The 22,269-nt window shown below is 44.2% G+C and overlaps 1 protein-coding gene across 1 annotated transcript in view; it reads left to right on the plus strand.

Annotated features, from left to right (window-relative positions):
- The first annotated feature begins 14,934 nt into the window (after window positions 1–14,934).
- Window positions 14,935–22,269, plus strand: part of SPATA13 (spermatogenesis associated 13) — a 119,352-nt gene continuing 112,017 nt past the window's right edge. Inside the window, exons 1-2 of the mRNA XM_069202239.1 lie at window positions 14,935–15,234; window positions 19,973–21,771. Coding sequence (XP_069058340.1) covers window positions 15,198–15,234; window positions 19,973–21,771 — 1,836 coding nt within the window. The 5' untranslated portion in view covers window positions 14,935–15,197. The remainder of the gene's footprint in view (window positions 15,235–19,972; window positions 21,772–22,269) is intronic.

Raw genomic sequence — 22,269 nt, forward strand, 5'->3', positions numbered from 1 at the left:
ACTTCAGAAGCTTGGTCAAGAGACTTCTTAGAGAGATCCAAGGGTTAGCTCAAGCCACACTCAGCAAAGCATAGGGACAAAAGGGGGAAGGTCAGTCCAGTCAAGAGAAAAGTGTAGTAAAATCAATCTATGAGAATGCTAGTTAATACCACACAATCCTGTTAGGGAACACCCTCAGTCACACCACCACATGTTCCATTGTATTATTCTGTCTCATATTTTAAACTTGCAACAGACAAAGAATATCCGTCCTGAGAACTCTAGTGTCCTTGGTCAGCTGGACATTGTTTGCATGAATAAGGACAGTCATCTCACTCATGGTTTCTCCATGTGCTTTCATCAAGGTCTGTTTGTCAGACTCCCTAATGCTAAGTCAATAACACATCTATTTCAAAACTAAAACATTGTGTGAATGCACCTCAAATTAAATTACACGTTAGCAGAAATGGAGAACAATTCTCACTTTAAAAAAACACAGTCCTAATCAAGTCAAGTTGGGAATACTATGAAGTAATGAACATTCAATTTCACATTATACTGTGCACATATTAATTTCAATCATTCATGTAAATGTTGATTACATAATTTCAATTAAGATGCATGTGATACGCAATACAAATGCAAAACCTGTAACTGCATGAACATCAATATAACCCAGAACTACATTTTCAACGTTAACTGTAAACATTAGTACACCCACCTACAGACATTCTTCTTCTTTCTTAAGACTAATACACTCCATTAAATTGAGGATAGTTTTGTCAGCACTCTTAAATTATTACGTTTTGTTTAATAAGGATGTAGCACTTTTATATTTAATAACACTAGAATCCTGCATTATATATCATGTTACGTGTACATACATATAAGTCAAGATTGTGACATCACCGGTGGAGCAAATGTAAGCTGTTCCACCACTTACAGTAAGGACCTAGCTGTGGAGTGATGGAGACTGTCTGTTATTATGTCTTGGAATAATATAATTACATTATATTTGTAGTTCACTTATTTACATTTTAGGCAAGGGAATATTAAGTGATTTCCTGAGAATTGCAGCATTTTAATTGAAGTGCCAAGACTGTGATTCAGTCAGGGCCCGTGTTTAACATCAGTAGCTTTACTACTAGATCAGTTCTCCTTAATCGAGTCCAGTTGTTGCTGGAAGCCATCCTTCTATGCCTGTTTCAATTACTCCCCATTTCTGGTGGTTACAAATTTCACAATTTGTACAGAGGTGTGAATCAGTTTATCTAGCTCTATATTGCAACAGCACAGCCATTAAAGCAAACCTGTTGCTTAAAACATAGAGTGGGCTTTTGGTTCGACCCATTCAGCCATTGGTTTTCTTTGATTTATAGGCCACTGGATTGAGACTTGAGACTTTGTCAATTATGCCCTGGCTCAGGTCAGTGGAATATTGATCTTTCACTTTCTGCTATTTGTTGTTTGAGTATCTCCTTCCAGCTTGATTTATTTAGGATTGCAATGTGACCCCTTCCTCTTGCTTGGATTCACTCTTGAGGCAGCTGCCGCATCCTTCCCAGTGCAGAAGCATGCATAAGAACACACGGAGGTCAGAGTTAATATCTTTACTCTTCAGTATCCAGCATGTAACTAACTCACAATATTCCCACAACTGTTAGGACTACACCCTGACACCACCCATATTGATTATGTAATTTCCTTCCTAAGTCCACCCCCAAGTACGGGGTCGTAGCACGTATAGCTCTAAGACACTACAGAAGCAATGCCTGGTTAGTGAAAATGCTGCAACCCTGCTTTTGCTCTTCTGTATTCTAAAAACTCACCTAGACAAGTTTGTCATGGTCAGCTGATAACTGATGAGATGAATATCGTTTGGGTTTTTTTCAACCAACATTCATCACATTTTGATGACTCGTGTGCCCAGATGTCGAACAATAAGGTTTCAGCCATGTCCTAACTTCTGAGCTCAAAGTACTATATCCACACAAAAGCCTTTTTTTCTATTCTAAGAAAAGGTGTTGCTGAAGGGAGAAGTTAGAAGACAAATGTATGTCAGCAACAGTTATGCTTTGTGTGCCCATAATAGATTAGGTAGACACTGATGACAATGCACAAAATATGCACGGAGAAGGGGCGAAGTGTGTGACGTGCAGAAATAAGTGCATTTCTCATTCAAACATAGATATGTATGTGAGGCTTTTCTTGGAACCCGGGGCAATAAGTGGCTACTGTGAAGTGTCTTGTGTGGTTACAGTTGTTTACCACTGGTAGGACAGGGCCACAAATCCCATTGCACTCCAGCTGCTTGGGCAAGTTACTCCCTCTGGGAACTTGGCTCTTACGGTAGCAAGGGGCAAGAAGTCAAAGGGTACTTTTGGATGTGATAAGTGTTAGAAACTCAGATACAGTATGAAACAGTAAATATCAATAACTTATGGAATATTAGAAGGGTAATTGTGAATAAGGGAGATATTTTCACTGAAAGGTTCTGAATGATATCAAATAGACAACAAGAGTTTGAGTCCTACCCAACCAACAGCTCCCAATAAATATAACTAGTGTGCTCACTATCCAGCTCTGTTCTCCTCTAACAAAGAGTCCCTCAAGGATAGATTTTTTCCCCATTACACTTTAATTTGTATTGGAGCCTCCCTGCACCTTCTTTAATTACTGAAATGTTGGTTTCTGCAATACACTGATTGGAGACATGAACAAACTTGCCAACAACATAAAAACACTAAAAACTTGGATGTATCTCTAGCACCTCAAACTAAACTCTCTGAAAACACAGACCTCATCTCCCCGAAGTGCTCAATAACACTCCAGACGTGGCTGGATGCAACTAATTTGTAGGATTCCAAGCTTAGATTTGTGGACAGAGCAAAATCGACATAAACCTTAACAACTAGGCTCACATTAACACCTTTGTTTGACGGGTGAAACGCCCAATTTATCTAATTTAAAGACTGACGCTCATAATCCCTAAAACATACTTCCAAGTGATGCTTAAAGAGCTCATATTTTCTAGAACTGATTACAGTATTTTCCTGTTGATTGGAATCCCAAACATTTCACCTGGCTCACATAGAAGCAGCAATCAGCGCAGTGGCTCACTTGATAACTACCAAAAGAAGATCAGACCATGTCATTGTAGTTTTGCAGTCACTAAATTGACTTTCTATAGAACCAAAAAGTCAGTTAAAAATTGCTTGCTCTGCCCACAAGTCTGTCGTCCAAGACAGCTCTCTCAGATTTCTAATCAATAAATTGGTACTCTTGGGTGGACCATGCACTGTCCACAACACAATCCCTCTCCTTTTGGAAATTCTAGTCGTCTAAAGATCTAGAACTCTCAATCAAACCTTCTCAGAGAGCGATCCCAGAATATGGAACTCAAATCACTCTCATTCAGGGCAATCACTTTTATTGCCAGCTTCCAAACAGAGCTCAAAATCTTACTCCCCAACAACACTTCCATGGGGGAATATTCTCACAATTATCTTCCCCCACCCCAACCGCTCAATGCTAAACACTGTAAAGGTCTCGACACAGCATAGAATGCAGTATGATTCTAAATTTTTGTTATAGAAATTTTGAGTAGCCTATTTTTTTTAACCTTATGAACAATGACATCCTAGATGAGTTCCCACTCTGCAGCAATCTCATATTTGGTGGATTCTGAGGCCTCAACTGAAAGGCTTAAACTCAAATGATTTTCATGCACATATTGTCGAAATCATCCAAAACTATATGCTGCATTCTTTTGTTATGTGTAAAGCCTTCTGATAGCCTGATGCGTCTGTGCTATACATCACTACAAATCAATAAAAAATTAAAATTTACACTCAGAACTCCAAGGTGGAAAACATCACCTTTCACTTTTTTCATAGCTATCCCACCTACAACCTTATGTTATGTATGCCCCTTTAATTCATCTCCCCTTACTGGACAGAGGTAGACGACTTATGGGGGAGTCACACACATGTACCGCAGACCCCTGCCTTATTTTAGACATGGAGCTGTATTATAAAAATTGCCCCAGTGGCACACCAGTCATGTGGGTCTGTTTTTTTGCATCCTAGGACACCTTGGTTATACCGAAGGGGATGCAGATGCTTATGTTGCCATTTATGTAATACACAGTACATCAACACACCTGTAGTACTGGCATGATCTCGAGGGGTGTTATCACATTTACATTGGGGTATGGCCTCATGCAAATGAGGCACCACTATGCCTTTGTTCCTGCGCCCCATTATAGACACTGATACCAAGGCAAAGAGGCCACCAGGAGGCAAATTGACTGTGAACCCAATGGTGCACTGTCAGTGCGCCCTACTAGGGCACTGCCAAGACACCTTCCTGCAGGTGGGTGCAGTCACTCAAAGTACTCATCAGCAGAACGATCTCTTTCTTTCTGCACAGAGAACGGTGAAGCAGCTGCTTCAGACAGTATACGTTTGTGCTGGGGACAGTGCATTCATTATGACAGGGTGGATTAACCCAATATGTGTCCTGTTAAAGGTGCACCATGGTGCACAACTGGTTTCCCATCTGTAATATGGGCTGGGGTTCCTTCCCAATTATGCACACCAAACTTCACCCCCCTGTCTGTATCCTACATGTCCCCCACTCACATTGTTTTTAAAACATCCTCAGCATTACAACACTTCTTCATAATATTAAATAAGCATTGGCAAAGCCAATAGGTTGCGGCAATCTGAGAGCTATTGACGTTGTCAATATCAATGTGTTTTAGCCATGTGTATCAAGTGCCTCAGTACCACACAGTGCAGGGCAATCATGCAATGTGACTGTACTGCGCTGTGTTACAATCACATGTATAAACAGTAATGTGTGCAGAAAAGTATTGCTCCAGCTTGCACAGTTTTCAAAGAGGGCGAAAGCTTGTATATGTAGGGCGAATATAAACACTTTGGTGTACCCAGCTTTACATATTTATTACAGAGACTGACACCCATTAAAGTCTATAAGAAAGTTTGGTACATTGGAAAAGTTGAGATGTTGTAAGAAGGCAGAATGTAGAGCTGTAAAGTCAGTCAATGCTACACAGACTGCCTCACAGAGCTCTCTAGATATAATATACGCAGCCCAGGGAAAGAAGTAAATTATCATCTCAGGTCAGTGGGAATTATCTTCTTCTAGAGGCTCTAGAGGTTTCCCATAAGTAACGAAGTTCTCTTATTCAGCATCACTGTCCTGCGTGTCATCGTTCCCCGGGTACAGGAAGGAAATGGGGACAAATGCTTCCTCAACAGTCAAAACATGTTCACAACAAACTAAACTTGATGAGCTCCCTTTACTTTGTTTGCACTTTTTGAATAGTGCAAACTCAACCCTCAAGGTACTTGAGTGTTTTGCATGATCACTAGTTGTATTAGAGACGGACACAATTTTAGGCACAGAGAGATTTAGGGGGTCATTCCAACCCTGGCGGTCATCGACCGCCAGGGTAGAGGACCACGGAAGCACTGCCAACAGACTGGCGGTGCTTCCCTGCCCATTCTGACTTCGGCGGTAAAGCTGAGGTCAGAACAGGGGATCCGGCGGTTTCCCGCTGGATTTCCCCTGTCTGGGCTGAATCTCCATGGCGGCGCTGCAAGCAGCGCCGCCATGGAGATTCCGACCCCCTTCCCGCCACCCTGTTTCTGGCAGTTTTTACCGCCAGGAACAGGATGGCGGGAACGGGTGTCGTGGGGCCCCTGGGGGCCCCTGCACTGCCCATGCATGCCCTGCACTGCCCATGCCACTGGCATGGGCAGTGCAGGTGCCCCCTAACAGGGCCCCAGCATGATTTTCACTGTCTGCATAGCAGACAGTGAAAATCGCGACGGGTGCAACTGCACCCGTCGCACCCCTGCAACACCGCCGGCTCCATTCGGAGCTGGCTTCTATGTTGCAGGGCCTTTCCCGCTGGGCCGGCGGGCGCTCCTTTGGCGGGCGTCCGCCGGCCCAGCGGGAAAGCCAGAATGGCCTCCGCGGTCTTTTGACCGCAGAGCGGCCAAATGGCGGTGACCGCATGGTGGGCGGCGCCCGCCACAGTCAGAATGACCGCCTAAGTGACTTGACCTGAATCACGGGATGTTGTGCCTCCCACTTAGACGTAAACCCAGGTCCCCAGCTTCAAAGTCAGCTGTTCTAGCCATTATGCCGCATCCTCTCTATCACTGTAAGATTGCCATACAGTTAACCTTAGTAAAACCAGTAGAGCGGAAAAGAAAAATATATTTTAATATTACATAGACTAGACCTACTTCCGATGTGCCATAGAGCACTGTATATTCAACAATGTTTATAGTAGCATCAGCTCCTCAGACGTGGTGCGCCGCCCAGAGACCACAAGGGAAAACTGCATTAATCAAAATGCTTGGAAGCAAGACCATAAGAGGGGTGGGACCTGCCAGGAGATGACGCGAGTGAAAACATGAGCACTCATGTGGAGTGCTCAAAAGACAAAGAAAAAAGTAGTTCCTAAAATGGGAGCAGTGAATAGACACGAGTACTTGGTCCATGCTCTGGGAGAGCGCTAAACACAACAGGATGCGTGGCACATGTATGCCATGGACAAGTGGAGACAAAGGATGTGAGAGCGACAATGGAGCGAGCAAATGGTAAGCTTATGGGCCACAGATTGAACAAAGGACATCTCTTTCAGACAGCACATGCAAGACCTAAATAAAAGGACTCAAAGTCCTGAAACTCATTACAACCATTCTCTGCAACTTTTACACTCCATTACCTGTCATTTATTTTTAAAAACAGACATCCTTTCTCAGTCCCTACCAAAAAAGTCCTGGCCACCTGCGACCTCCGTAGATGGCATTCAGGTAGCAAGAGGACCACCCTCATATGTGCATTTCCTACCATGCCAGCTGAAGTTTTGTTTTCTGCTCTCCACAGAAAAGACAGCAACACTGGCACCACACTGACAGGCTCTTTGAGAGCTGTGTTAGCACAGTTTTAAAATTCCTCTGCCAATGCTGATCTGCAGAGACTTGTATGGCACAGAAAAGTGGTGGTTGGAAGAGGCAGGGTGCCGCCCATGTTCTCTCACCGCCCATGGGTCTGTGAAGACCTGGAATGGTGATAATGATTGATGATATAAACTTATGTTAGTGTGTATATGTTGAGTGGAAGCATGATGACAGAGGCATGTGCTTAAAGGATGCTGTGACTAGACTCATACAGATGACACTCTACTTAACAAACAGAGGCTGTAAAAACAAAAAATAGCATCCTTTACCTGAGTGGTTCCTGATACATCTGTGGAACACCACCCTTTAGGATGAAAGATTTGTATTTATAGGTACCTAAATAAAAGAGTTGAAAATATGACACATACAAATCTAGTAGATGGTAGGGCCTTCTGGAGCTGAGAAATGCACCCAGCATCTTAGCAAAAGATATCGGTGGCTTTTGGGCACTATAACCTACTTTATCTTATGGAGCGGTGCCTGTGTACGCTCAGGCATCTTCAGGATTCCTCTGGCTCTAGCTAGTATAAAAGATTTTCTCTGGGAGGATCTGATGCTAGTGGTTATATATAGGATGAAGTGATTCTGACCAAGTTCTTGAAGAGGTCCAGCTTCAGTGCAACTATCCCTAGAAGGAATTAATGCACTTAGCTTAGAATCCAGAAATCGCTCATGCAACAGTTCAGTCATAAGTTCAACACAAAACTGTAGTACAATGTTCAGGTAGAGCACAGTGCTTGTTACTAAATGAAAGTCCAAGTTTCTGGTCAACTTAGCCTCTTTGTAAACAGTACTTGGCAAGATCCTAGCTGAAACATTTTCAAACATTCCTTCAGAAGAAACAGGGACTCTAAACCCATTGTTCTTTCCAAAAGGTGAGTAAACATTTGTGGCCTGTATCTTGTGAATAGTTACTCGTAGGCAAGATTTGTCTGTGGTGTGGGCACCCACGTGTTCTGGGACATCTGATGGACCACTAAGCTTCACCAGTTCCAATTGGGAATTGTTTTTTAAGGGTATGGATCAACCACAGCTATAGAAATTGAATCTCTGGATCTGCAATGATTAGAAATATATATATAATGGTTATGGGTGCATACAAATTCCTTTTGCCTATGGAGCCAAATCTCACAGTAGAATTATAAGGGTATGAAACATCCCGAATCCACTATGACTGGAAATAAAAGGTACATCCTTCTGAGTCTTTACTGTGTCAGGGATGGTGCAGGCTCCATGACCAGTCTGAAGTTTCTCTTAGTCTTTTTTTTGGCTAGCCGGGTCAGGGATCTCGTGGCTCAATGCCTACTTGTCCTTACCATGTCCTTCGTGCAGATTTTTCAATTAGATGAGTCTTTTGCATGCTTTCTTGGGATCATAGCAGCTCTTCTCCAGGCCGCTAAACTCTTCTCTCCATAAATCACATCAGTAAATATTCACCAATAGATCCACACTTGTACTAAGTATGGGGGTAAAGCAGCCACCTTGTAAGAGGTGAATACAGTCATCCTCTGATGCTCTGTTAGAAGACAGCGCTAAACATAGGTCTGCCTTTTTCGTGTTACATGCACTTCATTGAGTCCGGGGAAATGCATCTTTCCTTTATGTCCAGTTGTCCAAGTCTTCTAGAGTCAGGCTTCAAAGCAGATGGAACTAATGGAGGTAATATTATGAGATCCATGTCAAGTAGAGCTCAGCATATGTCACAGCTGCTAGATGGCCCACAACATCACAGACAGATGTGGGAGAGCAGTAGAAACCTACAAAGTGGGAAAGTGGGTTATATGTTCTTGCCCCAATGCCTATATTGTGTACCCCATTTCACAAAAGCAATGTCCGCTCTGAAATATATGGGTGGAAAGGCTGGGGACTATTGCCATTAGCAAGTTCTTTACACCTAAGCCACCCTCTGGCCTATAGCTCATGGGATCTTCAGTGCTGAAGCATACCAACTCCTTGTATAACAATCACTGCTGGAAATGTACATAAGTTTACTGTGGGAACGAACCACCATGCAGTGTGAATGAAGGCAAGAAGTGGAGCTGGAGCTTGTGCTGATGGGCAGCAAATAATCTGAAATTTAATTCATGAACCTATCATATCACCGTTACAATAATACTGGCACCTCTCAACATTCCTGCCACACATTTAATGTTAGATTACCAACACTTGTTACTATACTCTTATACTAGTAATGGGCATTACCGGTAATTCTCTATACTTTAAGTTGAACAGTATGCGTACTTATGAGAGGGGTGTAATACTTTAGTAGGACATTACGAGGGCTTTCAGTAGATTTGTCATACATGAAATGAACAACTTCAGCACTTTTTAGTGGGGCTGCTATAATTGTAATGATCGCGTCTCAGATGGGGTGCATTGCTTATAATGAATACCACAAGCAGCTCTGAGCAGGTCTTCCATTCCAATAGAAAATAGTGCCAACAGATCTGAGCAAGGATGTAATATTCTGGTAATGGATAATCCCAACATGTCTCATCTGAGGCTTTATGTCAAAATATTGAGGACCCAAATATCAATGTGCAGCAATGTAGACTTCAAGATATCAACTTACAAAAGTTGTTATGTATTGGGGCAAGTAGATTTACTATTCTAACGCCACTTCTACTAAATTGGGACATATTGTGCAAGTTGATATCTTGCACTTGGCAATGTTCGACATGTAAAAGTTGATATTGTTCTACCACACCTCATCAGGTCCAGCTACACCTATCATGGTCAGCACCAGGCAGAGGGCTGCTAATTATCCAAGAGGCAGTACTGACACTTCTAAATTGGTGTCAGTAGAGTTTCTATAATGACAATTGAGAACATCAGCACTTTCCACCAGATCGTGTATACTAGAAGTGAGCAGTATCAACACTTCTTTGCATTGTTGCTGTACTACTACCGGAGAGGCTCATCAGCCATCTGCAGGATTCATATACTTCTAGGACAATGCAGCAGTTCTCAGTCGGGCTATTTGACTTCTATCAGAACAGTACAAGCACTTCTCAGCAAAGAATGGATGAAGGAATTTCAAAATCTTGACTCTGTCAAATGCCACCACCGGCTGGGACACCCTAATCTGCTGATGATAGCCTAGTGCCAGCCTCACAGTGCCCCACATCCTGAGAATCAGCTTCTAGGAATCGTCCTTAGAGCTCATAAAATCTGTGTGAATATAAGAGTCACAAATCTAAAGTTGTGGTATTTCTTTTGTGTTCCCTCTTGCTAGCTGACATTCAATGAATTCATTATTTTCTGACCTTGGAACATAAATATTGACTGCTCTGTAAATGTTTGATTCTGTCCGGCTGCTCTTCTGCCTTTGCTAAGTGCTTTGAAGCAGTTAAGTCTTCAGCGTGCCTGTTATGACTCACATAAACAAAAAAAGTGAAGAGAAAAATGTACTTTTCAATCAATGGCTGCCAAACTTTAAACGGAACAGTATTAGCATTTTGCTCGAGGAAGTAGATTTTTATTGTGTTCATAATTGCATTCACCACCAATTTATTGTCCTTGTTATGAGTAAAAATGATGCACAATTATTGTACGTTTTTAAACATTACACGATCAATCCATGTCCTGGGAGTTGAATACCTGCTCTCCCGATAGCCCCCTTTTAAAAATCAAATAACAGTATATACACATATGCGTGTATGTAGGTGTACTTATATAGCGCAGACGTAGCTAGAAAGCAATTGATCATATTTGGTGTGCCTTCTGTGAAACACCTGACTACATAATTTGAAAGTGCCCCCTCATTTCTCAGCTACTCCAAATACTGTCATGAAATCAACCTAAAATGAACACCATTAATTGCATTAAGTGGCCCCATCTCCTGTCCACTTCAATAGGCATTTCAGTCTCACATTACGTAATCAAGGGTAAAGGAAGGAAGCCTGTCTCCATATCTCTGACATAGGATTAGGTTGCTAGTCACAGTTTCAAAGTCCCTCATCCCTGAGGGTCACCTTATTGGTCTTCTGAGCTTAAAAGCAACACCTCTCACCTGCAGCTGTTTGGAAAGAGTAATCAATGATGCTCTATCTTTTTAATGAGTGACCACAAATCACACATTTGTTTTCATTTTTCATTTGCTTCCTCTTTTGAATTTGTTTTCAAGCTAAGCATATACTGTAAATGGGATATGCACACATATCTAGCAATAGGCAGATGGTGTACACATAGACACTGAGGGCCCCATTACAAGTTTGGTGGTCATAAGACCGTCACAACAGCTGTGGCGGTCTTACCACCGCGGGCCCGGCGGTAAAGACCACCGCATTACGAGTACAGCAGTTTGGCCGAAGCCAAACTGCCACAACGCCGCCTAGCCTGCGGTGAGCTCATGCAGGCCGGCGGTGGGCCTCAAACCGCCAGCAGTATTATGAGGCAGTATACCGTCAGGCTTTTCGCAGGGACAATCCCCATTCCTGCTGCCTGCACACGCACCCCAACACGTCCAAACACCTCCATGCACCCCCTCACTCATTCTCACACCTCCATGCACCCCCACTCATCTGCACACTTGCACACACACACGCCTACTCATCCACATGCATGCAGACACACACACCCAGGCACACATACATACACACACGCACACCCATTTCGCTACACACACACCACACACATGCACCCAACACCCCGCCCCCCCCTTTCGGACGGTCCACTTACCTGTTTCGGTGAGATGGTCGTCCAGGAGGGGATGGATCCTGGCATCTTCCACCGCCAGCACTGCACCGCCGTTCAGGACACCGCCATGCCCTGTTACGCATCATAATGCGGCGGGCGGAGTCATGTTGGTGTGGCGGTGCTGGTGGTGGAACCACCTCTCTTACTCCATCAGCAGGCCGACGGGGTCGGATTTCCACCTGTAAACGGGCAGAAATCTGAAGCACCTTGTAATATGGCGGTCTTGGGACTGCCAACACTGGTGGTCTGTTGGTGGCAGCGGCTTTGGTGGTCTTGCGAAAAGACCGCTGAAGTAGTAATGAGGGTCTGAGTCTTGAGCAAAGCACCATGTAGATCCAAAAGTGGCCAGATTGTGAAAAGACTACTTGCTGGCCTCTGTGGGCAGAAGTGAACTTGGGTGTTGCTTGATTTTGACTGTGTTACTTGTAAAGTTTTCAGTGTTGGGATGGCTCCCTTTGAATCTGAAGAACTAACTCTAGAGGCTCTTCTTAACAGTGGGAAGGATACCAAGTGGTAAGAGTTTAAGATGGAGTTAGGCTGAGCGGTATGGCAACAGCATCACCTAATGCATCTGGCACAAACAGATATTGGTAAGGTGAGACGTGGAAAGTAAAACCCAGAAAAAGTGATTTGGATTGTGTCAGGAGACCATCTTGGCAGGATATTGAGGGCCAGGACCATCATCCTGAAGACTAGGAACTAATATAGTGGTCTGCAATAAACTCTGCGTCATACCACCAAGTTCTGAATTAAGTGAGGTTGAACAAGGTGTCAGAAGTGAAAAATAAAATACTTTCTATTGGAGCATCAAGTATAAAGAGATGCCGTGGAGGAGAATGTCACGGTACTCCAATTTGCAAAAAACTAGGTTAATTATGAAGATTTGCACAGTGTTTATAGATAGGTGGGGTGGACTGGAAAGCTTTTCCATTAAATGAGTGTTCTATCCTTGCTTGGGAGCACAATCATACCTACTGTCCCAATCTGAAGGTCACTCTAAGTCCTGGCAATCAATTCTGATTCCTCCATTTATTGTTCATTGGAGTCACCAGGATTGAATCACTGTCCTAATGTGACTAGCTGACATACTTTATTTTCTACATACTGATGCAGTATGTAAAGCATTAGCGATCATATGTTGGGGCTCAAATCACTCAATGTCCTGATGATGACTCTACAGGTTTTGATAAGGGGTCTAAATGATGTAAACAGTAGGGCACTGCAGGTTCTTTAATAACAGTGAGGGCTATCGTACTCATGAATATTATTTCTATATCTGCTGCCTCTAAGAATCTTATAGGCCCTGTTATTACCATTTGCATCTTTTTACCATGTTGTCACTTGAGCACTGAGCACCTATACACGACCTTCAATTTCACTGTTGATAACTATTATATGTATAGAACTTCTGTATGACACACTACCAAGAATTATTTTTGACTACCCCCTGTGGTCCAATTGAGTTGGAATTAATTTCCTAAATTATATATTTTTTTAAACATTATACCGCTTTAAGTTGCCATTGTTTATTACACATTATTTTCCTGTGGATCACTTTGAGTTCAATAGAACTGCACCGTTGTTTGTTGGAATACTTTCTGGCTGGGTCTGTGGAGATGGTGTCTGGCGTGCTAGAAATTTTGGGGAGTAGAAGGGTGCTTAGATTGAAGAAGGGCTAGATTGGGAAAGGTGGAAGGAGTGGTTGCTTGTAAATGTGGGGGGGCTTGGTGGCAAGAAGCTGCAGAGGCTGTGCTGGTGAGGCAGCAGATTATGGAGAGAAATTTGGCAGAAATGTCCTTCTCAATGCTTGCGACTTTGTTGATGAATGGGGGTCTCTTAGGTTTGAATAAATAGGTTAGGAAGTGAAGATAAGAGACTCTGGCCATGTGGGTATGAGGACTCTCCGGTTGGCTTGTTGAGGGTCAACAGCGTTTGAAATGAGTTCTTATTCTGTCACACATGACAGTGAAAGATGAATCTTAGACTAGGTTAAAGAAGATCTGTGTCTGATACAAAGTTGGCCTTTGTGCTAGAAGGCCTTTAGCTGGAGGCACATTTGTGCTGTTTGAACAAATGCCGGGAGTACTGGTCCCAAAAATCAGTGTGGTGCCGCCTCCCCTAGCAACAATCGGCTCAGTGTGAGCACTGATTACCTCCCCCTTCCTATTACATGGCTCTATCTTATGAATACATAGTATGCCAGTTGCATACTTACCTATACCCATCTTCTTCCTCCATTTTATGATGTTTCCCACCTCCCTCCTCCTACGGCCTTCCTCTTGAAGGAACAACATACCATTCTATTGCCTCCTCCTTCCTCCATTTTACGAACACATAGCACAACAGTTGCTAGCCCCCCTCGAACTTTCCTATCATGGACACATAGCACAGCCCTCGCTTACTTCCAGCCTCCTTTCTCCAGCGTTATCTCCTAAATACATAGCATCCCTGTCTCTTCTTCCTACCCACTACCTCCACCTTAAGAATGGATGGCAAATCAGCTTCTAACCTCCCACCCATTCCCTCTCTCCTATAACTAACTACATAGCATACTCGTCTTTTACCTCCCCCCACTGGTGAACCCGACTAACTTCACAGTGGTTGCAGAAGTGACAAACTTCGACCAGTAAAGGCACCAGATCAAGAAGCGCCATCTGTTTTTTACTGGATTTACCAGAATGGCATGCCAGTGCGCCATTATTTATAATCAGTACGAAATGCAAATTTGAGATTGTAGTAAATGCTATGATACTAAAACTAGCAAAGACTCGTTCACAAGTTGAAAAGTGTCGGTAGTCCCATTAGTTAAATCACAGTGATAGTAAGAGTCCACAATGGTTTTAAGCCGACACACGAGGGTAGCAGTTGCTACCCCTAAATTGCGTACGTCTCATTTTTTGCCATCCCCTATGGCCTGTATCTTGATGTTACTATCGTGACTGTGTGTAGCATCTCTCAGTCTCTCCACTCCTACCTCTCTCGTGACAGCATAGCGCCGCCCCGTCTCTATCACAGCCTTGGCACTACATGGTCCCTTTCGTTTTCCCACCCTCTATTTGTACGAGTATAATCTCTAATCTCCAAGTGCTAACTCTTTCATTTGCATTTACAGCCGCCTTCTAGCTCCCGCCAGTCTTGTGCCGGCGCAGCCTCATTTGCACTTGCCGGTGCGCCCCTTCCCCCTCCAGCCAGCCCCCACCTCCCTCTGGCTCTGGGCAGTGATGCTTGCAGGCGCCTCCCCTCCTGCAGCTCACTTCTCTGGCTATTGCCTCAGTGTTGCGGGCACCTTTGGACTGTGGCTGCACTTGCCGAGCTCCTGGCTGGCTCTGTGCAGGTTGTGGGCGGCTCCAGTGCCGTGTGAGAGTGGGCGGCTCCCGGACAGGTCTCTGTGTTACGGTCGCCTCTCGCCGACCGTCCCCGGGGACGTGATGTGGATCCGCCGCTGCGGGCCGGGGCACAGCCGCTCCCGGGGTAAAGCGCTGCCCGCACTGCCTCCGGTCTGACCCCCATCTCCCGGGAATGGGACCGCCCGCGGCACCGGCGGAGGACACGGCAGGTAGGGACCAAGGACGCGGATGAGGGGCGGGGGTGTGCACCTGTGCTTGGAAGGTGCGGTATTGTGCCAGATATATTTTTTACAATGTTAACGGTGAAGTTGTGTTTCATTGACTTGAGTGACGCATGATTAAAGAGGGATAAAGTTTAAAACAGTTGTCAATTCTCTACATGGCTGACTAAAAGGAAGGGGGTATTTTATTCCTTCTAAATACTGAGAATCGATAGGTCAGTTCGCATGGCTGTACCCTTGTGGAAGTTGTACAGGACCTTCAGCCACAAGCGTGGGAATCGCGATGATACCGCCTCGAAAAATATTTTGAGTATTTGTTTGTAAACTGCTACCACAAGACAGACATTTTCTCTGAAAACGTCCTTTCGAGAACAGGTGGTTTTCCGTGCAGGTGGAAGTATGTTGCAGGATTCTGGCCTAATTTAACCACACTTCATTTCTCAACGAGCCCGAAAACTTTCAACATGAATTAGGCTTGACACGGACCAAGCCCATTAAAAATGTCTTGCTGCACAGTGAGGTGAAGGTTTCAGCGAAGGATTTGGTATTACATTGGATGGCAAAAATACCTCTTATCTCAATGCATAGACACCCCAAAACTGTACAGGCACTACGTAAAACAGATTCAGTGTTTACAATGTCGTCATATTTCTGTTTTCATGCACTCACCAAAATGTAAACATCCTTACAGTTCCGACGGAATGTTGCTTCTAGCTAGTGATTTTCAGTGCTTGATAAGGACTTCCTAGTGTTTCTTGCACAATAACTGGGGCCATCACCTCTGTGGATGTGCTTAGCACAGATATTCTAACCCCTTGTCTCTGGTGGCGAACATCTCTTATTGCAGCGTTTGATACCATACCGACGTTTACAAACAACCGTTGTTCACTGTGCCCACAGTATAACTTCCGCAAATGAATTAACGAGGGTATTAAAACGGAAAAACACGACCAGAAAACATTCAGTGCTGTATTTTGTTTGTGCTTTTTGGTAATTTCATGGTTGCGCGTGCGGTGTGTGCACTTTCTGAGTGCTTGGACTACATACTAACATGTACATATGCCTATTCTGTAACTGAATTGGAAAATTTTACATTTCCCTCTCTTTTTTCACGGTGAGGCAGGCTTTAGTTGGCCATTGTCCTCTTTTCCAGTTCTCTCATAGAAACCCCAGCTCGTAAATGGCACTTGTCCACCCCATTCAGCGAAGTGCCCATTCTCGGGGTGCGTGATTTGAAAGGGCCTGTGTCTGGGCGGCTCCCCGCCCTTGGGATGTGCCCGGGGCCGAGCCTGAGAGCCGCCTCTGTCTGCTGCCCCCACGCTGCGCCGCCGCGTCCTCTCCAGGGCTTCGCTGGTTGCTAAGGGCCCGGGCTGCACTTCCGGCTTCCGCACGAGAGCCCCCAGGCGGGCTCCCGGGAGCACTGCAGGCGGGCGCCGTCACAAAGAGAGGCTGCAGGGAGGATTCCATGGGTACCACTGCCAATTAGCGTAGCCGGCTTCTCATGCAATGGGGACTTTATCCCCGAAAGATTAGCAGCCTGCTTAATAATAAAAGCAAATCTCCGTGTGCATTCAGATGCGGTCACTGGAGTGCAGGGGACACGCAGAGGTCACCCGGTGGCTTATTTATCAACAAGCTGCATGGTTCTCCCCATTGCATTTCCAGTCTGCTCATCTCTGTTCCCAGCAAACAAACATCTACAGCGAAAACTTATCTAACGTTTAGACGCTTTCAAGCCACTGCCACTTTAGTAGATACATGAACTGAGGTGCAGGGGAGCTTTATCCAGGATCACATGGTTTTAACCAAGCAGGGATTTCTGGACTCCCAAACAGAAAAGTAAAAAAAAATTCATCTTGAACCTAGTGACACTCTGCATGTGGAGGAGTAGAGATGGGAGAAAGATTTTCACGTCTATAAAATAAAATCATGTATTTAATTTACAGAGTAAATTGTAAATATTATCAAATATCCCACCACCATGCAAAGAAGACGACTCTTAAGGCACACTGACTTTTGATTCTAAAGTTTGATGGGAACAGAGTGGGTTCAAAGAAACCAAAAACACATTAAGTTTGCTTTATTTTTTGCATGCAAGGAAAAAAAACTCCCTTAATAAATAATTTCTTGAAGCCACATTTGATACACTCTTTCTTTAAGAAGGCAGTTAGGTATTGTACTCCCCTAATCTCCTCACAACATGACTTTAAGGCCAGCGCTCCCACTTGAAAAAAAAATGTTCCAACACCTCTGTCCCAAAAGGTGAAAAAATAATTTCTTGAGGTCACATTCGGTACACTCCCTCTAAGTAGCAGGTAGATTTTTCACATCCCTTATCCTTTTGTGGTGTAAAAATAGGGCCATCACTTCCACTTGCTTTTTTTTCCAGCACACCTCTCTAAGAGGATGTCAAAGTGCCTCACGTGATTTTACGGGATTTTCGGGGATGTCAGATGCAAAGATGAACGATGTTTTTGAGTTGAATATCCTGTACAGTCGTTGGGGATTACCATCAATTGTGCCTGAGAGCATATGCCAAAGATTATCAAAAACTGCTTTAAATCACTTGTGATAATTTCCACATTAAGTTCCTTTCAGGCAAAAGTCACATATTTAGTGTTCTGAAGAGATGTAATATCTCTTGAAAAGTCTGCATTTCCAGAGCTGGAGTGTTTTCACGTTACTTAAACATTTGAGGCAGCCCAACAAGATCAGCGAGTTGACTGATGAAATATAATTTTAGAACCAGATTCAATAAGTAACATAGCGTGTGTTTTTTTTTTAATGCATGTTCGTTTCCCAGGGCTTCTGAATGCTGGATAAAGCATTTCATGTTACCCAACTCAATGGTACTCATATTGGCATCAGTAGGATGAACAGCTGAGTGAACTTATGAGGTCAAACAAACATCACTAGACTTGATCCACTAGTCCACTGGCCCACCACAGCAGTTGGAGCGTCTTGTGTTTTTGAATGCACAAGGTCTATCAGAAAGGTGATAAGTGTGTTCCTCAAGAGGGCAGCATTTCAGTGCTAAGTATGGCTTAAAGAGTTAGTCTCAAGGGTACAGGAAGAGAGTTCCATAACCGGTGCATGTCCTGCTGAAGGTAGAGAAGCAGAGAATTCCATCCCAAAGCATTGGATCGGAAGGCCTTAGATTTATTTGCTTCTTACTATCCCATGAGCCCCATGAAGTGTTTAGACAGAATATCGCAAGCAAAAATATGGTGTCAAGATTATTGAAGGCAAAAATATTGTGAAGAAGAATGAAAGCAAAGTTTTACTACATATAACACCACATAAATGTACCTTGATTTTATGTGTGTGTGTAAATATGTATATATATATATCGTCGAGATACGTAAATGTGGAGTTACCTATTTGCACTTACCTTCTCAATAATTTGGTCATCGATATTTTCCACACAATATTTTTGTCTCCGATATTCTGCCAGTGATCTGCCCCCAGAGATGGTCTCAAAACCTTGCTTTGACCCTTGACAACATCACATGGTCAACCTTAGCCCCTAACATCTTTGTACTTCCTGCCAAGCTCATAGGGTAGAGCAAGGAGTGGAAACTGAAGAGAGTAAACATAGATCCTAGAAGCATGCTTACTTTCAGCTCCTGCCCCTCTCTGAGGCAAGGGATAGCACCTGTCAATTAGCAGTTCCCCAGGATACCTCTACTAGACGTCCATGTGGATTGCTGGTTTGATACAGCCTTTGTTGCAGTATTGCACTTGATATATGTTGCAATGTTCCCTCTGCCTTTGCTGCTTGGTTGGTGCTGGCAGTCACCCTCCGGAGCAGCACAAGGCTTTGTTTACATAGCAGAGCTGGCAGTTCTTGGAAAAGGTTATATTTGCTGATCTCAGAGGGGCTCCTAAAAACACAGATCACTCTCAGAATGTGCAGTAAATGCTTGACAAGAGGTTTGTTTGTTGGCTGGTCTATCTCTGGTCGTACCACCAGGAATGGGTCAGCCAATGTAGCCATTAGGAAATACTGCATTATGTTTTGTGTTTGAACGAGTGTATGTGCAGTGGAATGTGCTAAAGGTAAAGGTGATCATGCAAGGCACGTTTATGGGATAACAAAAAACGTTGGCTGCTCTTGGTCGATGAGCTGTTTTGCAGACTAATATGCTAAGAATGGTGGTGCAAAGTCCACCTACATTACTGCCTGGGCTGACTGAAGTGCAATAAGACGTGGGATATTTAGAGCCCATGCAATATTCGTCTTCAAATTCCCTATTTGGGGCCGTTAGTGGGATTTTGAGAGATCTCAGGAATGAAAGGGGATTCAGCAAGGCTACTTGTGTTTTACCAACTGATGAAAAGACAAATGGCTGCACCGTTTTATATTTGAATGTTTTTTTTTTTAATTCGTAGAATGCAAACATCCATCCTTGCATGAGCTCTGTAGATTTATTTTTGTGGCGTATGGGGGGGGGTGTCCTTTAGACCTGCAGGACCTCATGGGAAAGTTAACATTCAGGGCTTCAGGAAGCACACCGCCACTTTGAGACAAGCAGACGGGAATCTGGTTGCACATTTTGCAGACTTGACAAAGGTTAGCCGTAGTCGTTTGTACAGGTCACATGAGGCACCTTTGTTCCTTTATTACTAATGTTCCTTGGTCTTGCACAAAAGAAGCATTCACCTTTGTCTGTGACTTGTGTGAAAAAAATACTAAACTCACACTTTGTTTTCTTGTTGCAGGCAGTGCATCTCAAGGGAGATTTCCACCCTCTCAGTAGATGCGACTTCGCAATCAAAAAAGGCACAGCCATTGAGGTGACGGAACCCGGGTCCCTGGATGAAGAAGGCCTTGTGGGATCGAGCTATAGGGCCTTGTCTCCGAATGCCTGTGGTGTGGCCAACATGACAGCATTTCAAAATGTTTGCAGGAACGGGATGGCTGTCACCCCTGTATTTGCCGACAACTGTGAAGCAAAGAACACATGTAACATGGCCTATCACAGTGTAGCGGGTGACATCATCAATCTCAACCTTGCGGATAAAACCGCTCCAGATGAAAAGCTTAGCCCTTCTAGATTAGGGAACATTTTCTCAACTCCTCGAAAAAGAATGAGCCCCCAGGGTGAAAGGCCACGCTCAGTGCTTACGACGGGTCATTCTTCCACTTGGAATGCTCTTTCCTCTCTTAAAAAAATGGGATCGTTCAAAAAATTGAAATCATCTGTCCTTCAGGGGATTCAGACAAGGGATAATGCAGATGTTTTGAAAGAGGGTGAGATTGGAAGTCCAGGGCATCACATGCAGAATGGTTCGTCGGTGAATGTTAAGACACTCAACCGGCTTTCATACCCTGGCTCTTTCCAGGGCTGTGATAGTGCTTCAGACAGGCTGGCCTCTGATGGTTCTGATGCTGAGGACTCTGAAGATACTTTCTTGAGGAGCACTCACAGATCAAGAAGCATCAGACGGGCCTACGGAGTGGGACGTATAAACTTACAGGATAATGACAAATCGCGCAACCAACAGACCTGCACCCAGGCCCGGTCTCCATCTAGTCCAGAGGCGAAGATCTGTGAGATTGTTGTAAAAGACCCAGAAAACAACAGAATTATTTACAGAAGAAGCAAAAGCACAGATAATTTGAACTTTCTAAAGAAGAGCTCGTTCAAGCGGAAGTCTACCTCCAATCTCTCGGATACACCTGCCACCAATGAACGATTGACACCCCAAAGGACCACGAGCACTTCTTCTACTGACTCCGATAAAGTCAATGGGAACTCTGGGAGGCAGACAAAGAGGTGGAAAAGTCCCATTCGTGCAAAAGATTTTGACAGAGTGTTAAAAATTGTAAGCAATGTTGCAGATGTTCCTTGGAAGAGAGAGGGCTCCAAATGCACTACCCCTTCTCCTCCAAGGGCAGAAAACAACAGGACAAGGCTGAACAGTCAGTTACATGATGACTATTCACGCAGGGTTTCCAGCAGCACTGAAAACGACAGGAGGAGGGGTGTGTCACCTGCACGCAGCCAACATTCGCCTCATCCTGAATCTCCCTCCGTCGTAATTCCATCTTGTGATCAGAGTCTTGGCGTGGGCACTGTAACACAGGTACTTGCGACTGATGCCAAACTGGGTAGGACAAATGGCGAGACTGCAGCGAGCCCCTCGATTACTATGAGTTGCATGGGTCCATTTGCCAATGATGCATTCCACCCGCCCAGTGATGATCCACAATGCTGTATACGCTCCTTACAGTTTAGCACGCCAACAAAACCCTCCATGTCCAAACCTCAAAGCCCAGTTGTTGAAATATCACAGTGCAATATTCCGCGTAACTGTCCCAACCACTGCAGCACTTTGTCTCTGAGCTCAATGGAAAGTGAGGAAAGGGTCGAAGCCCCGCTTTCAAAGCTTGGGAAAATCCCCAGCTATTTCCAGGATCCTGGGACCGCTACGTACTACGATGACGCGAATGAAGATAGCGGAATCAGTAGCCACTCCCAGCTGAGCCTGAACCTCACCAATGAAGAAAAGAAGGAAGAGGTAAGGTTATATTGTCAGAGGTGGCTGTGGTTGACATAAGCTGTTATTAGTGTAGGCGGTGAGTATTTTTGTTTTTTTTGGGGCGTTCTGTGGATTTTTAGAATTCTATGAAGGAGCACATTAGTAGAAAGTTAGGGGATACAGCGTGTTGTGCTCCTTTTCCGTGGAGAAGGAGACAGGTAATTTTGAAGTGGGCACCTACCTCGACTTTCGCTTATCTGGCCTCTCCCAGAATCCATTGCTCATAGTCTAACCGAAGTCAGCAGAATTAAGTAACTCTTGGTTGAATTTCTTGAGCTCCACACAACGATTTGTACGCGAGATTCTATAGATCTTCTAGGTACGGAAGCTTTCCTTGTTAAATTTGCAAATTGATTTTAATACACTAGAATAAGAAGGAGCCTATGTGACTTGATAAGTGTATGTGTAATACCACCATAGTAGAATTGTTTTGTCTAATAAAAGGCGCGGAGAGATGGACTTTGAATGGACACAGCT

Source organism: Pleurodeles waltl, chromosome 8 (genome assembly GCF_031143425.1).
Source record: "Pleurodeles waltl isolate 20211129_DDA chromosome 8, aPleWal1.hap1.20221129, whole genome shotgun sequence".
NCBI classification, from domain to species: Eukaryota; Metazoa; Chordata; class Amphibia; order Caudata; family Salamandridae; genus Pleurodeles; species Pleurodeles waltl.